This window comes from Macrotis lagotis, chromosome 3 (assembly GCF_037893015.1).
Source record: "Macrotis lagotis isolate mMagLag1 chromosome 3, bilby.v1.9.chrom.fasta, whole genome shotgun sequence".
In the NCBI taxonomy this organism is placed as follows: Eukaryota; Metazoa; Chordata; class Mammalia; order Peramelemorphia; family Peramelidae; genus Macrotis; species Macrotis lagotis.
Window position 1 is genome coordinate 50,908,455 of NC_133660.1, and position 17,024 is coordinate 50,925,478.

Genomic DNA, 17,024 nt, shown 5'->3' on the forward strand with positions numbered 1-17,024 from the left:
GAATTCATGAGTTCCCATTATTTCTAGCTAAGTATATTCTCTCTAATAGAGTTACAAGTATTTCCCCTGGAAGAAAAGGCACAATTTTTCCAGATAGTTTATTCTTGGCTTCATACCAAGCTCCCTTGTTCTTTGAAATATTGTATTCTAGGCCCTTCAGTCCCTTAACATTGATGCAGCCAGGTCCTGTGTAATTCTTACTGTGACTTCTTGGTATCTAAATTGTTTCTTTCTGGTTGCTTGCAGGGTTTTCTCTTTTATCTGATAATTCAGGAATTTGGCCATAATATTCCTTGGTATTTTCATTTGGGAATCCCTTTCAGGAGGGATTGATGTATTCTTTAAATAACTGTTTTGCCTTCTGCTTCCGTGGTATCAGGGCAGTTTTCCTTCACTAAATCCTGAAGTATTGAGCCCAGGCTTCATTTATTCTCAATTTTTTTAAAGTTTTTTTTGCAAGGCAATGGGGTTAAGTGGCTTGCCCAAGGCCACACAGCTAGGTAATTATTAAGTATCTGAGGCTGCATTTGAACTCAGGTATTCCAGACTCCAGGGCTGTTGCTCTATCCACTGCATCACCTAGCTGCCCTATATTCTCAATGTTTTTAGGAAGCCCAATGATTCTTAAGTTGTCTTTCCTGGATCTATTTTCTAGGTCAGTTGTTTTGCCAATGAGGTATTTTACATTTTCTTCTATTTTTTTCGATTTTTTTGGTTTTGTTTAACAGATTTTTGTCTCATAATGTCATTAGTTTCCATAGATTTCATTGTTTTTTTAGAGAAGAATTTTCTTCATTTATCTTTTGCAGCTTCTTTTGCAATTGATTAATTCTACTTTTGAAGGACTTTCTCATTTTATGGTTTTGAGAGAATTGTTTTCTTTTAGCATTTTTTCCAATTGTATTTTCCAAGGATTTGTTTTCTTGTTACAAGATATTACTTTTCTTTTGCAAGGTGTTAATGTTCTCTTGTGTTTCTTTACCCAGTTTTTCCAATTGAATTTTAAACTCCTTCCTGGTCTCTTCTGGTCTCTTCTAAGAAGTCTTTCTGGGGTAGAGACCAATTCATATTCTCCTCAGAAGTTCTAGATCTCTCTGAGTTAGATTTTTTTGTCTTTAAGGTAGCTTTTGATGGAACCCCTTTCCAACTGACTTTTCTTCATTTTCCTAGGATTTTTTGTTTGGGGAGGGGCTGGTTCACAGACCTTTGGTGTTGAAATTCCTAGAGGCTTTGCTTACTGGGTTTAGTAGCTCCAAGTTGGCTGGCCAGTAGGGAATGCTAGTTGCTTTCTCTGGAGTGTCTGTGATCTTGATTAGTGGCCCACTCCCTAGGCCTAGGAGTTTATACTTGAACAATGTGAGCTGCTCCCTTGGGCTACATAGTTACTCTCCTTAATTCTCACTCAGTACTGAGGGAGTTCTACTGCCCACATGTGAGCCTAGTGGGGTTGGGGTGGGGGGATTGTTACTGTGCTTGTTCTGGGAAGATTAACTTTCTCCCACAGGGATGTGGGGGTGACTCATCTGTAAACACAGGGATTCTGCTAAAATATGGGGCTTGAGGCTCTGGTCTTCAGACCAGCCAAGTTGACTGGATCAGCATCTAGCCACACTCTGGAACTCTCCCACTGGCCTCGTTGGAGCTCTCTCTCCTACTTGTCACACAGCCATCACTTCTGAGGCTGGTCTCAGGTTAGTCCCCAAGCCTCACCCCATCTCCCCTGTGCTGTCTCTTTGCCCTCTGTCCCCAGCTCACCCAAGCTTCCCTGAGACAGATCTTGTTGGTAGATATTCTCCTAGATTCTTTTTCTGGATTCTGTTAAGAGACTTGATCCATATTTGTTCTGAGGGAAAGCCAGGAGACTTTAGGATAGTGCCTGACTTCTCTCCACCATCTTGGCCAGAAGTTGAGAAAGGGTGTCTTTGTGGAAGAAATAGCAATTAGGCCAATGTCACTAGATCCCAAAGTTTTCAAGAAAGTTTAAGTTATGGGACCATTCGTTGTTGTTGTTGTTGTTGTTGTTGTTGTTGTTGTTGTTGTTGTTGTTGTTGTTGTTGTTGATTCTTGAAGAAGACCATGATTTCAGGGAGGTGATGGCATGACGTGCAAGTCAGTTGGATTAAGTGAGGGGATGCTGAACAATTTAAAAGGTAGCCAGTGTCCTACAGGAGGAATTTATAAATGATCATGGACATGTTAGAGAGCCATTGGAGTTTATTTGGGGAGGGGGCATGAGGAAAGAATACATCCTGACATATACCTCAGGAAGATCAGCATTGCCAAGTAAAGATCAAACTAGAATAGGGAAAGACTTGTGGCAGGAAGATCAGTCAGCAACTTTTTGAAATAAATAAGGCAAGAAGAGACCCTATACCAGAGAGGTGGCAATTTTAGAGGAGAGAAGGTAATGTATGTGAGAAAAATTGAGATGTGTAGGAAGATAAAATTAATGGGCCTTCACAGTAGATTGGATATGAGGTGGGGTATATTGAATATATTGTGTGGGGAGAGTATGTGAGAAATTGAGAATGATAACCCAGTTTGTCATCCTGGGTACCTAAAAAAAGTAATAGGAACATTTGAAAGCAAGAAGGATTTGTGATAAATGGCTTTTAGATATGTCTCTAAGGAAGGATTCATGCTTAGATATTTCTGACCCTAAGTCAGTAGTTAATATTTTTTAAGTGTCTTCATGTAAAAGAGGGGTTTGATGTCAACAAAAAGTTGCTAACAATTAGAATTGGACAGAAATGAAATGAGAGTGCTTCAAGAGGTGGTAGATATCCCTTCTTGGATCTTCAAGCAGAATCTAGACAGAAATCCTTGGTCAAGTCCATATGAATTTGTACAGGTGGCTTCTGATGTTCCTCCTTTCAATTTTTAATTCTATGGTCTATGCAAAGTATAGAAGTTTTTTGTTCTTGAAAGTACTCCTAAGTACTTTGGTTAGCTTTTTTGTATCCATTACCTTTTCTTCATCACCAGCCCACCTCCTTTTCCTATTTTACATTCCCTTGTGTACATTTTTTATAACCCCTTTTTCCTGTGACATCCATGGTAATATATTGTCGTATGTGAACAGACCCCTCTGTTCCCTTCTGATCAATTTGTACCTTACTCACTTTTGATTCTTTGTAGGTCATGTTATCCAGTGTTTTTAGGCCCTAAATTAGACTTTTTCTTCTTTCTCAATATAATGAATTATCAGCTCATTTTTAAGAGAATGTTAAAGTAGAAGATAAAACTATAGATTATATTCCTATTTATGATACTAGGTATTTTGGTTTTATTTTTTACCTCAGAGAGAAAAAACTGTATTCCTTTACTAAAATATGGTTCAAAAACTTTTAGATTTGTTTTGCTGATTTCTGTCCTTTTGACATAGAGGGTCAGTAGCAGATAGATAAAAGGATAATTTGAATGGGATAGGGTAGCACAGAGTAGTTAGTATTTAAAAAATGACTTTGAAAGTAGAGAACAACTAGAAGGCTATTGTAATAACTAATAGAAGGCTATGGAAGTAGAAATGACCGTATTTGACTACTGATTAGATTAAATAAAAGTGAAGAGTTGAGAATGATCCTGTGGTTCAGAATCTGTGTAAATGAAGGATAGAGGGAAGTCTGGAAGAGGAGGGAGAGATAATAAGCTCTGTTTTGGACATGCTAAATTTGAGAAAACTTTGGTATGAATTGACAGTTATAAGATTGGAGTTCTGAATAAGATTGGAGTTCTGAATAAGATTGGGGATCAATCCATCTTTTAGTTATCTCTGAATAGAGATAATAATTGAACCTATGTGAAATGCTAAAGTTACTAAAATATAGATTATAGTGAGAGAAAAGAGAATTAGCTAGTTCAGAACCTTAGAATATACTCATAGATAGTGGACATTTACTGATAAAGATCTAGCAATGGATATTAAGAAGTAAACAGATAAGGAGAACTAAGAGACAAATTATAAAACCCCAGAGAAGAACTATTGATATACAAGGGTGGGCAACAGTGTTAAGTGCTGCAGAGCTATTGAGAAGGAATTGATGGAAGAAAAGACCATGTCATGAATAGTTTTAAAAGATAGAAGAGACCCGGGCATGCTTTTAGGCAGCCAAAAAGGAACCTGTAGAATGTAAACATTAGAAAACGATTAAAATTTCTAAATATATATTAAAATAGATTAAAGGAATAATATGAGAACTCAAGAAGGAATAAAAATTGTTAGACATGAATGTGGTTAAATGAAACCAAGATAGGGGAGGCTAGGTGGCGCAGTGGATAAAGCACCAGCCCTGGAGTCAGAAGCACCTGGGTTCAAATCCGGTGTCAGACACTTAATAATGACCTAGCTGTGTGGCCTTGGGCAAGCCACTTAACCCCATTTGCCTTGCCAAAAAAACCTAAAAAAAATGAAACCAAGATATAATCATTTCACTAAATATTAACAATTCCTTTCACATAGTAAGTATAATAACTATTTTTCATGTGTTTTATTAGTGTCTGGAATAAGGGGCAAATAATATTTTCCTGTATTCTGCATTGTTCAAGCCATATTTGTAGTATTATATTCATCATATCTTAAAAGGGGTATTATCAAACTTGATTACATCTAAGGAATTTTTCTTTTCTGAAAATATTTGCCTTTGCTAGATTAGGAAGACTGAACAGAAAGTAATGTGGTAGTCAGTGCTTTTCATAGCTTAAAAGTAATGTGGAATTTAGGTTTCTTAGAACTTTGGAGATGATGTAGTCCAAACACCTGCATTTTGTAGTTTCAAATACCACAATAGAGAGGAGATTCAAAACCTTATAAAGGAAGGTACAAAGTAAAGATGTTTAGCTTGAAGGGGGGAAAATGATTAAGGAAAATAAAAGCTGTTTACAATTATTTGAAGGAGTATTACATAGAACTTTCATTCCCACCAATTCCAACTTACAGGTCAGTCAAACCAGCCTAACTAAATCACTGGTCCTGCTTCCAGCCCAGGTTCTCCAACCACCACTGAGGGGAGCAGTCACTGTGAAGAAGAGACCCACTTTCCTTGTCCCCCACCAACACTAACAACTGATTAACTGTGACCATTCAGACATAGAAGTGGCAGTCTCCTCCTGATCACCTGTCCTACTTCTAGACCAATCCCTGCACCCATAATCCTTTGAAGCTATGAGGACTAAAAAAAAATGTTCTAAAAAGTATCTGCTTCATCCAACCCTGCCCATTTACCAGAGCAGATGGAGATCTTACCCTGAAATCAAACATACATCCAAAAAAAAAATTGTAAAAACTTGTGCAAAGTTTTTTTTTTTTTTTTTTTGGCAAAGATACTGCACAACATCAGTACATGGAATGTTCACACACTGGTGGACAAAAACAAAATCTAGTAGACCTGAAAGATGACCAGCACTTGCTATAACTCTGATGCAAGATAGACAAGAGCTAAAACATTTGCTAGGACTGTTTTCATTAATCAAGAATGAAAATCAGAGGTTCAAAGATAATCAGATATTGTCATAGTTCTGACCATAAATGATGCTGACTAGTGATCTAGCAGCATTATTCACATGACTGACAGAGCAGCTTCTGGATTCCAGGGGGAATTTGATGTTTATTGACAATTAGCATAATGAGAGACAGGTTTGGATATACTGGGTTGTCATGCAATTAGGCCTTCAAGCAAAAGATCTAGCTTATGATGACACCACAGAAGACATCACATACTGGCATTTTGCTTGGCGTTGTATTACAATGCAGAGTTGACTTGCTGAAATGGAGGAGGAAGCCATACAAAGACCAACAGACTCCTACAGCCTTCAGGTCACCACCAGAATCCGTTTCCTATCAGATCAGGCCATGGGATGAAACAGTCTTTTAGAAAACGCAGTGAAAAGGATGTCTTTGCACAACATACCCATCACTATATATAATAGGGCAAGTCATGCCCTGTTAATTTCTGGTCATCTTTGAAATCGAAAGGCAAGTATTATTATGAAAGAACCCATCAGGTATTGCATCCAAATAGCAGCCCTGAGTGAAACAAATTTGACAAATGAAGACCTACTTACTGAACTCGTAACTGGATACATGTTTTTCTGGAGTGTACATAGTGAAGGGGAACATCATGAAATCGGTGTAGGTTTTGCATAGTTAATCTAGTCAACATGCTAGTATGCCTACTGAAAGGAAAGAACAAAACACTTATGGCATGCAGTTGCCATAAGTTGCCATAGGGAAAGTGCCATACCACCATCATCAGGTGGTATACTCCCACCTTGATGAAGCTTGATAAAGTCAAAGAAAAATTTTATAAAGACCTGGAGACTTTCATCATCAATGTACCTAAAAAAAGGATTAGTATATAATTCTGGGTGACTTTAATGTCATAGTGATCAGATGTGGGAATGCTTAGAAGGATTGGAGAGAGGAACATCTACATCAATGGTCACTTATTCCTGAAAATTTGTGCATCTCATAGCTTTCTCATCATCAATCCTGTCTTCCTTTTATCTAAACACAATAAAACTTAATGGATTTACCCTCATAGCAAACATTAGTGTTTAATAGACCCTGTCATTGCAAAGAGAAGAGATAGGATGTGAGAGTTACAAAGGCAATGTGTGGTCTTACAGCATTGGACTTATGATAGAGTTATTCTCCCCAACTTAAATATTCACATTCAAGTGGCAGCCACAAGGCAAGATGACTCCCAGAAGATTTCATGTCAACAGATTAGAGTACTTCTCCAAGCTGGTAAACCAAAATATGGTTGGCAACAGTGGAGCAAAAAAGGAATAGGTAACTTTCAGAGATTTGGTGTCAGAACACTCACAAACCTCAAGATTGGTTTGATGCAAATGATGGGGGAAATTCAGACACTACTAAACAAAAAAACTAGAATTCCACAGGACTTACCGACTTGTGTTGTTCTGATCAACCATAGACACACTGTACTTTGATTCCAACATAGTGAAGTCATTTTGGTTCTCTTTGAAAAGAAAGGACAACAACTAACCAATCATCTACTTTCCTGTTGCACCTTAAGGATCACATAGACTTCACAGTCAAAGCTTATATGTGTTTTCTCCCCTATTAGAACATGAATTCCTTGAAAGCTTTTATATTTATACCTGTAACTCTTTAGTCCAATGCTTTGAACATAAGTACTTAATAAATATTCTTATTCATTCATTGATTCTTTGGAGTGGAATGGACTTTGTCTTGTGTAACTGCTGAAAAAAAGAATCAGGACTGATAAAAGATATCATGAGAATTTTTTTGGCTTAGACTATTGTCAAAATTAAAAGTGAAAAAAATGGAATGGAATGCTTTGTGAGAAAGTAGGGAGAGAAAGGGAGATAAATTAGGTAATGAGGTAGATTTATATTTGTAACTTCTGCGCCATTCTAAACATAATGTGGGACTGATTCATCCTGTTGCTAATTAAGTTGCTGCTCTTAATCAATATCCCTAATATACACTAAAGGATCTTTTATAAAGTGACATATACATCATCTCTATATCTGATTTGTTCAAGGGAAGTTGGAAACTATAGAACTTAGTAGAAGAAAGGGAGGTGGATGTCATCACTATTTGTTTGATATTCTGCTGCTCATAATCCCAGTTGATCAAAATAAATTTATTCAAAGTAATTTAGGGTCTGAGAAATTTAATAAGGAAAAAAATTAAACTTTAGCACAATTTTTGCTATTCTTTTTTTTCCAGGTTTTGCAAGGCAAATGGGGTTAAGTGGCTTGCCCAAGGCCACCCAGCTAGGTAATTATTAAGTGTCTGTGACTAGAGTTGAATCCAGATACTCCTGACTCCAGGGCCGGTGCTTTATCCACTATGCCACCTAGCCGCCCCTTTAGCACAATTTTTGGCCAACAGCAACACAGAAGGACTGAATTAGAAGATTACAATATGAGTATGAGTCAGAGAATTATTGGCCTAGAAGCACTCTAGATATTGTCTAATCTAATTCTCCTTGTTTTCTAGATCAGGAAATTGAGGCCTGGAGAAGCAAGAGTACTTTCCCAGTATTATACAATTAGTTAATGGTATAATTAGGGTGAAAATTAGGTCTGCAAATGGAGTGCCTGTATTATTTCCAATACATTATTGTTTATTTATGTAAGGCTTCTTTTAGGAGCATTATAATCCTAAAATCTTTTATTCCTCTTGAAGTGTCATCTTCGTTCTCTTTCATTACAAAAATAAAAAGGAAATGAAAGGGGCACAGGAAAGTAAATCAAGAAGTAGGGAACAGACTACAATTGCTACAACTTTTAAAAATCCTGTATTTGGAATTATAATAAATCATAATAAACTCTGTTTTCTCATCTGTAAAATGAGGGGGTTGGACCTTCCTTCCTTTCTTCCTACATAAGAACATAAAATGTCATTTATAATCCCATATTATACATAAGAAATTATTATAGAGATGAAGTTTTATCTATTGAATTAACATTCACTTCCTTCCTTTAACCAAATTGTTAATGGTAAGTATCAATTTGATGATGGTCATCCAGAAATGTTCACATTAACTACCGGGTCCTGTTGAAAAGTTGAATTAATAGAGTTGGAATAATCATTCTTCTTTTTTTTTGAATAATCCTTCTTTATGATTTGCAGAGAAGATTTCAGGTTAAACATAGGACCTAGGATAGTGCTATTTGTGCAGTAAATGTTCTATTGTATTTATTGAATATAGTTTTTAAATGAATTGGAAATTAAATATTCAAAGTGCTACTCTTTTATTCCCTTAACACAAGATTAAGTTATTGAAGGGTCTTCTATTTAGATGTCGTTTTGATTGATTCTAGAGCTATATGGTGATTTAGGTTAGTCGAAATTTTCTGCCCACTTTTTCTGACATTGTTACATGAAGCCTCCTAGAATTATTACTGATAACTTGAAGTGGGGGCCAGATACAGCAGCTATCTTTTCAGTTTTCAAGACTCTTCATATAGACCTTCAACTTAGTTCGAAGACATATTTGTTGGGGAGATGTTAATAAGTGCCATTTTGTCAAAGGGCATTAAGGTAGTATTTTGTTCTGTAAGTATTTTTTGTGTGATTAACTCTACCAGAAAAAAAAATAACCTTCATATTTCATTCATTTAAAAAGGACATTTCCTTCTTTCTTTAGCCTCATCCATCTTTTAAGAATTGGGGTTTTTTGTGCTAAGGAGTCCCAAATATGTCAGGAAACGATGACTAATTTAAATTGCTCTGACTTTGTACCAAAAACGATAAACCTTTGAAGGACTAACAAATTAGTTGGTCAACCTCAAAGTTTATTATTTTTCTACTGTAGTTATCTAGGCAGAAGGTGACTAAAGTTACTGATGTAATCATAGCTCATTCTTAAAGTTTTTAAATAAAATCATAACTGAAGAAATGGAAGAGATCTCAGAAGTCATCTACTCCACCCCTCATTTTACAGATGAAGAAACTTTATTTTGTTTTATTATACTTATAAATATAGGATTTTTAAAATTGTAGCAACTTTGTGTGTATGCCCTTTTTCTTGATTTCCTTTCCTGTTTCCCTCTTATTTGTTTTTATTTTTTGTTATGAAAAAGCACCAAAATGATAACTTCAAGGAGAATAAAATATTTTAGGATTATAATGCTCCTGAAAGAGCCTTATATAATACAGCAACATAAAATGACATGTAAAGACACAACTTAAAATCAAAATAATCTCCACTAATAATATTTTGTATTTATTTAATGAAATAAAAATGTCCCTATTTAAAATCTATGGAAAATCCATAAAAGAAGTTTATTCAGACTGTGAAATGAGAAGAAACATCTTATTTCACTTCAGTCCTCAGTACTTTGTCTTTTATTCCAGTACTTTGTCTTAGATTATCCTCTTCTCTTTCCCTTAACTGTTTCACAAACACTTTTCTTAGACAATTCAAATAATTTACCTAAAAACATGTTGTTTTTTAATTCCTATTAAAAAGTGATCATTTAGATGGAATTCAGATGTATTTATAGCCTAAATAAGTATGTTAAGTGCCCAGAAAAGGCATATTCCTCAAATTGAAATAGAACATGGAGGCCAATGAGTCCCTCTAACAAATAAATGAAATGCCTTTAAGCATAATAATCATGATTTTTTTTGTCATTTTTCTTTGAATTTCAAAGCAATCTTCTTTAATAGGTTTTTTACTTGTGGATTCTATACTTTTTAAGGGCATAATGAATTACTAAAGAAAAGCTATAGTTAAAGATGAAGATAGCCAGAAAGATGAACCTCTAGTAAATATGTGTGTGTTTGCCTACTGGTTTGACAATGAAAATATCATGTCTATAGGCTTCATGTTTTCAGAATCTTCTGGTCAGGTTTGGTTTAATGACTTCTATGTAATTATTATCATGATTTCATTCTTCTCTATTTTCTTTTTTTCCCAATTGGTATAGGAAATATTTTTAATTGAAATTTTATTTTATTTTTTCATTTACAAGCAATGGTAATTTTTCAACATTCATCCATTTGCAAATTTATGACTTCCATATTTTTCCTCCACCCTCCCTTCCCTCTCCCCTTCCAGTGGTAGCCTAAAGTCTGGTAAAAATTGTCCATGTATGTTTGTGTTCAACCTATCTACATAGCAGTCATTTTGTGAAAGAGGATTTAGAACTAAGGGGAAAGAAAAATCATGAGGAAGGAAAAACTTAAGAGAAGTTTAAAAAAAGTGAACATAGTATCTCAGCTATTTTCAGTATTTTTTAGGTAGAAATCATCCAAGGACTAGGTGCTAGGCTGCCATTATTCCTTTGTGTTTAATTCTTTTAATTCCTTTTAAAATGCATACATGTACTGCTTTTTATAATTGAATAAAAAGAATTGGAATGTCATTTCTTCTAATGTGTGCTTACTGAAGGCATGACATACATCTCATTCCCCTTCTCACATGATTTTTTCCTACCAGATCTCTGTATTTTGAAAGTTTTTCATTCTATGTAAATTGAAAATAGTGAGTATTAGATATGAGAATAGGTTCTCTCTGTAGGCATGGTGAGATCTTCCCACCCCTTCTTTATCAATTGATTTTTCCACCCCACTCCCAACATTCTTGTTCTCAACTCCCCAATGATAAGTATAGTATCTCGATTTGGTTTGTCACACTACTACCTGACTGCCTAAAGTATCTAAGGCAGGATTGAATTTAAGTCTTCCTTATGCCACACCCAGTACTCTATCCACCATGTCACTTCACTAGCTGCCACAGCAACATTTATATATATACACATATAAATATATGTATATATATATATGTGTGTGTGTGTGTGTGTGTGTACATTTATATTTATAGAGCAATCCATCAAGAAGCATCTATGAAGCCTCTAATATATGCCAGCTGCTTTGCTAGATACCAGACAAATATATAAATAATTATATATATATATTATAATTATATTATTTATCTATATGCATGTAAATCTCCATGTGTACTTATACACTCACATATATGTGTGTATATTCATATATATTTATATGAATATACAGATTTGTGTGTGTGTGTGTACACTCTACTCTCAAACAGCTTAACATTCCATCAGAAGAGGAAATATTGATATTAAAAACTGTACATAGAATAAACACAAAGTAGTTTAATACAAGGTGTTTGAGAGGGAGAGTACTAATAGTTGAGGCAATCTGGAGAAAACAATCCGTAGAAGGCAGTACTTAGCTAACGTTAAAGGAATTGAGGGAATCCGAGTAAGAGATGAGAAGAGAAAGTCAAGTTTGCCCAGTGGCCAGTGAATTACTTGACTTACTACAAAAAGAACCCCACTGTAACAGTTTTGATATTGTATTTATTTCCTTTGTAAAAGAGAGGTTGTGGCCCCATGATCTCCAATACTCCTTCTACTTCTTAGTCCATGGTCTACAACTCTGGATTTGGAGTCAGAGGAGCTGAGTTTAAATTCTACCTCAAATCACGTTCTACAAGTAGCCAAATCACTTAGACTTTCTGTACTTCAGTTTCCTAATCTTAGGCAATTTTTAAGGATTCTTCTAGTTCTTTATCCATGTCATGACCTAAGGAAGGCTCAGTTAATGAAATATGTTTCACAGGTTTTCCATGAAGATGCAAATAGAGGAGGGTTTTTTTTGTACCCCAGGATCATGAAAAAAATACCTGAAAAATTATTTGTTTTACAGTGATCATGATGACCAGAACCAAAAACCACCTTGAAGGCAATTTTAGCTTATTCACCACTTCTGTTTCAGAATGTTATTAGGTAGAGCAATTCCATAAAGAACTTGATACTTCAAACCAAGTCAACCTTGCAGTGACCTTGCAAAGTGAAATATGAGAATTGCAGTGGGGATGTCAAAAAATCTTTTGGAAAATATGAATTAGAACAAAAAACAACAACACAGAAGAAATCATAGGTTTGTATACTAGCCAAAAGCTTCAAACTTCCTAACCATAAAGACTCTTTTATAAAAAAAAGTTGTTAGATGACAGAAATGGTGAACCTTTAACACTGTTAAAATTAAGTTTATTATATCGTAAGAGACAGTAGAGGAAAAGTTATGATTTAGGAGTCCTAGAGTCTTTACCTAATTGACTATCTTTCTGCAGTCAGGTCATTAATGCCCCTCCTTTATTTATTCATTTTTTAGAAAGATAATGCACTTCCTAAATTCTTGTTGGAAGAAACTGCTAACTATTTTGAATCTTTTAAAAGGAGTATGTTTTTGAAAAATGTGTCTCCTTTCTAAAAGGAACAATAAAGAAAATTGGATTTAATGTGGAAAACCTTTACATATTTGAAAAGTAATCAGCATTCATGTCTAACTAGTTTTTAATTCATCTTTTTTCTTTCTGCTAACTCTTCCTCCCTTTACTCTGCTCAAAATCATTTTTCCTAAGAGTTTTTCTTCTTTTAATATATTTTCATTTCTCAATATCAAATATGTTCTTTTTTAAAGTTCATCTATTTTATTATTTTAACATTCTTCCATATGCATATGTATATTTTTTAAATATGAAAATTTCCTTCCACTTTCCCTTCACACCCCTCTCCCCTCATCAGTGAACTATCAGGTTAACATTTTAAATACATATTTTTGATAAAAATGTTTACAGATTAGTCATTTTTGGTATGAGGAATTAGGATTAAGGGAAATAGATAATTTTTATAAAGTGTTCATCAGAATCTGAAGGGTTGTCTTTTGGGTTTTTGGGGGGGGTTGTTGTATTTTCTTCCTCTTTATGGGGATAACATTGTTCATAGCCGATATAATATGGTTGTGCTAGTTCTCTGAACCGCTTGAGAGGAGCTTCTTCCAACAAGATTGATCATCTCACAATGTTATTAATGTGGACATTGCTTTCTTGGTTCTGCTCACTTCCCTTAGCATCAGATCCCATAGGTCAAATACTTCCATGCTTCTCTAGAGTCCTACCATTTTATTATTTCTTATAGAATAATAATATTCCATAATATTCATGTACCATAACTTGTTTAACCATTCCCCAATTGATGGGCATCCCCTCGATTTCCAATTCTTTGCCACTACAAAAAGAGCTGCTATGAAAATTTTGGAACATGTGTAAATATGTTCTTTAGGATAGATTCTTCTTTAAAATAGATTCTTGACTATTCACTTAACAGAACAGAGTTGGATACCATAATACATCCATACATCCATACACACACACACACACACACACATACACACATATATGTGTGTGTGTGATTTGGGATACCTTTGATAACTCTGTCTACTTTGGGGTTACTTTCACTAGGATGTTTTTGGTAAGGCCATTCCAGTGTATACCTGTATTAAACAGGCCATTCAAAAGGTATAAATCAAATTATGTACTTATTCAGAATTGCAAAGTAATGCACAAGAAACTAAGTGATTGACAGAATCATTCTTAACTCCCCCAATATGCATACATACACATACAATCACACATGTACACAGGCACAAACACACATTTGCACACCTGATGTAATAGCAGCATAGGTCCATGTTAGGGAAGTGAACACACTGTGAAAACTTCCTCCATTGTGAGGACAGAACTTGATAATGAAAGATTCATTTCCCACAGAGCTTAATGTTAGTATAACCAATATAGAAAAATTTGGATTTATTGCAGGTAGAATAATTTATTACCCATCAGATTTTGGCCAGAATTCCTGGTTTGAAAAATAGCATAATAAAGTGAATCTCATTGCTCCTTTCTTCTCTGTCCCATTAAAAGGTTATTTTTATCCCTCAGATTCCATAAATTTTTTCCCCAGAAATGGACAGGCAGTCTGTACAGGAGCCTTTTTCCTTTACACATACATATATGTATATATACTGGGTAGCACCATCATCATTTCCTTTCCATTGCTTTTTTTTTTTTGATTGAAAGAATTGGAGCTGTTTAGCCAAGAGAAGACAAGACTCAAGGAAGACATGATAGTTATCTTCATGTATATGAAAGGTTAAATGGTAAAGGAAAGGCAAGACTTTCTTCTAAGCCTGAAAGGAAAAACTCAAGAGTCAGTGAATGAATTTTACAAAGGATCAAATGTAAGCTTAAAAGAGGGGAAGACATTTTAAAAATGAGAACTTCCTTTCTATTAAAGATTTTATTTGTTTTACAATTTCTCTCCCAATCTTACTTCCCTCTCCCAACCCCACCCCCATGGAAAGCAATCTGTCAATCTTCATTTTGTTTCCATGTTATACATTGATCCAAATTGAGTGTGATGAGACAGAAATCACATCCCCAAGGAAGAAACAAAAAGTATAAGAGATAACAAGATCAGACAATAAGATATCTGTTTTTTTTCTAAATTAAAGGGAATAGTCCTTGAACTTTGTTCAAACTCCACGGCTCTTTATCTGGATACAGAGGGTATTCTCCATTGCAGTCAGCCCCAAATTGTCCCTGGTTGTTGCACTGATGGAACAAGCAAGTCCATCAAGGTTGATCATCACCCCCATGTTGCTGTTAGGGTGTACAATGTTTTTATGGTTCTGCTCATCTCACTCAGCATCAGTTCATACAAATCCTTCCAGGCTTCCCTGAAATCCTGGCCCTCCTGGTTTCTAATAGAACAATAGTGTTCCATGACATACTTAAACCACCGTTTGCTAAGCCATTCCCCAACTGAAGGACATTTACTTGATTTCCAATTCTTTGCTCCCACAAACAGGGATGCTATGAACATTTTTGTACAAGTGTTGTTTTTACCCTTTTTCATTATCTCTTCAGGATATAGACCTAGTAGTGGTATTGCTGGATCAAAGGGTATGCACATTTTTGTTGCCCTTTGGGCATAGTTCCAAATTTCTCTCCAGAAAGGTTGGATGAGTTCACAGCTCCACCAACAGTGTAATAGTCTCCCAGATTTCCCACAACCCTTCCAACAATGATCATTATCCTTTCTGGTCATATTGGCCAGTCTGAGAGGTGTGAGATGGTACTTCAGAGAAGCTTTAATTTGCATTTCTCCAATAATTAATGATTTAGAACAGTTTTTCAAATGGCTGTGGATTGCTTTGATCTCCTCATCTGTAAATTGCCTTTGCATATCCTTTGACCATTTGTCAATTGGGGAATGGCTTTTTTTAAATATAACTCAGTTCTCTGTATATTTTAGAAATGAGTCCTTTGTCAGAATCATTAGTTGTAAAGATTGTTCTTTTGATCTTGGTTACAGTGGTTTTATCTGTGCAAAAGCTTTTTAAATTAATGTAATCGAAATCATCCAGTTGGTTTTTGGTGATGTTCTCCAACTCTTCCTTAGTCATAAACTGCTCCCCTTTCCATAGATCTGACAAGTAAACTAGTCCTTGATCTTATAATTTGCTTATAGTACTTTTTATGTCTAAATCCTGTAACCATTTAGATCTTATGTTGGTAAAGGATGTGAGGTGTTGGTCTAATCTAAATTTCTTCCATATTAACTTACCATTTTCCCAGCAATTTTTATCAAAGAGAGAGTTTTTATTCCATTAGCTGGACTCTGAGTTTATCAAACAGCAGATTACTATAATCATTTCCTAATGTTGCTCATAGTCTATTCCACTGGTCCACCACTCTATTTCTTAGCCAATACCAAACAGTTTTGATGACAGATGCTTTATAATATAATTTTAGATCAGGTAGGGCTAAGCCCCCTCAAAAAGTATCTGGTTCCCTCTCCTTGGAGGTCTTTAATCAATTGTCAAATATGATTTAGTGGGATTTGTTAGAGGTGGGATGCCTAAGTTGATCATTGGAATCTCTTTCAGTTATCAAATTCTGTGATTCTTCAAATGAGTTCATGCTTCCTAATCAAGTTCCTTCATCCCATTTCAAATGTAATGGGATCCTGACATACTAAAGCTTCCTCTAAAACTTGGTAATGTGCTTCAGCCAACATGGACAAGTTTAGACAGTAGACAGCAGTGACTATCCTCCTTTATGATTTATTTACAAAAACTATATTTAAAGGATTTTTAAAAGAATAAGGCCATGACATCAGGGAGGTGATGCCATGATACACATGTGAATTGGATTTGAGGGAGGGGGATGCTGTGCTAAGTCACCAGTCTCACTTTCTCCTCCAGAGTCATCTGGGTCCAGTGGCCAGATATGAATCAGAACAACTGGAGATGACCCTGGATGCGAGGCAGTCAGGGTTAAGTGACTTGCCCAAGGTCACACAAGTAGTAAGTATCAAAGTGTCTAAGGCTACATTTGATCTCGGGTCCTCCTGATTCCAGGGCTGCTACTCCTACCCCTAGACCACCTAGCAAAATTTCACAAAATGTTTTTTTGTTAAACATTTCCCAATTACATTTTAATCTGCTGTCTCTAGGCTATGACTCTGATACTTCTCAGTAGAAAATAATGATCTGGTTTCTGAGTCACTAAAACCAAATATGAATCAATTCACATCTCAGACATTTGTTGGTTATGTGGTCTTGGGCAAATTACTTAAAGTCAATGCTCCTTGCAGTTCTCTGGAATTAAGCAAATACAGAGCATTTAGTTATTTTGTATCCACAA

At 35.3% G+C, this 17,024-nt stretch overlaps 1 protein-coding gene across 8 annotated transcripts in view; it reads left to right on the forward strand.

Annotated features, from left to right (window-relative positions):
• CAMK2D (calcium/calmodulin dependent protein kinase II delta) overlaps positions 1–17,024 on the forward strand; it is a 355,653-nt gene that overhangs the window by 162,258 nt on the left and 176,371 nt on the right. Inside the window, exon 1 of one of the 8 annotated variants that reach the window (XM_074228631.1) lies at positions 15,597–16,684. The exons of the other annotated variants lie outside the window; for them this stretch is intronic. Coding sequence (XP_074084732.1) covers position 16,684 — 1 coding nt within the window. The 5' untranslated portion in view covers positions 15,597–16,683. Of the gene's footprint in view, positions 1–15,596; positions 16,685–17,024 lie in introns of those variants that run through there. 8 annotated transcript variants of the gene reach the window in all.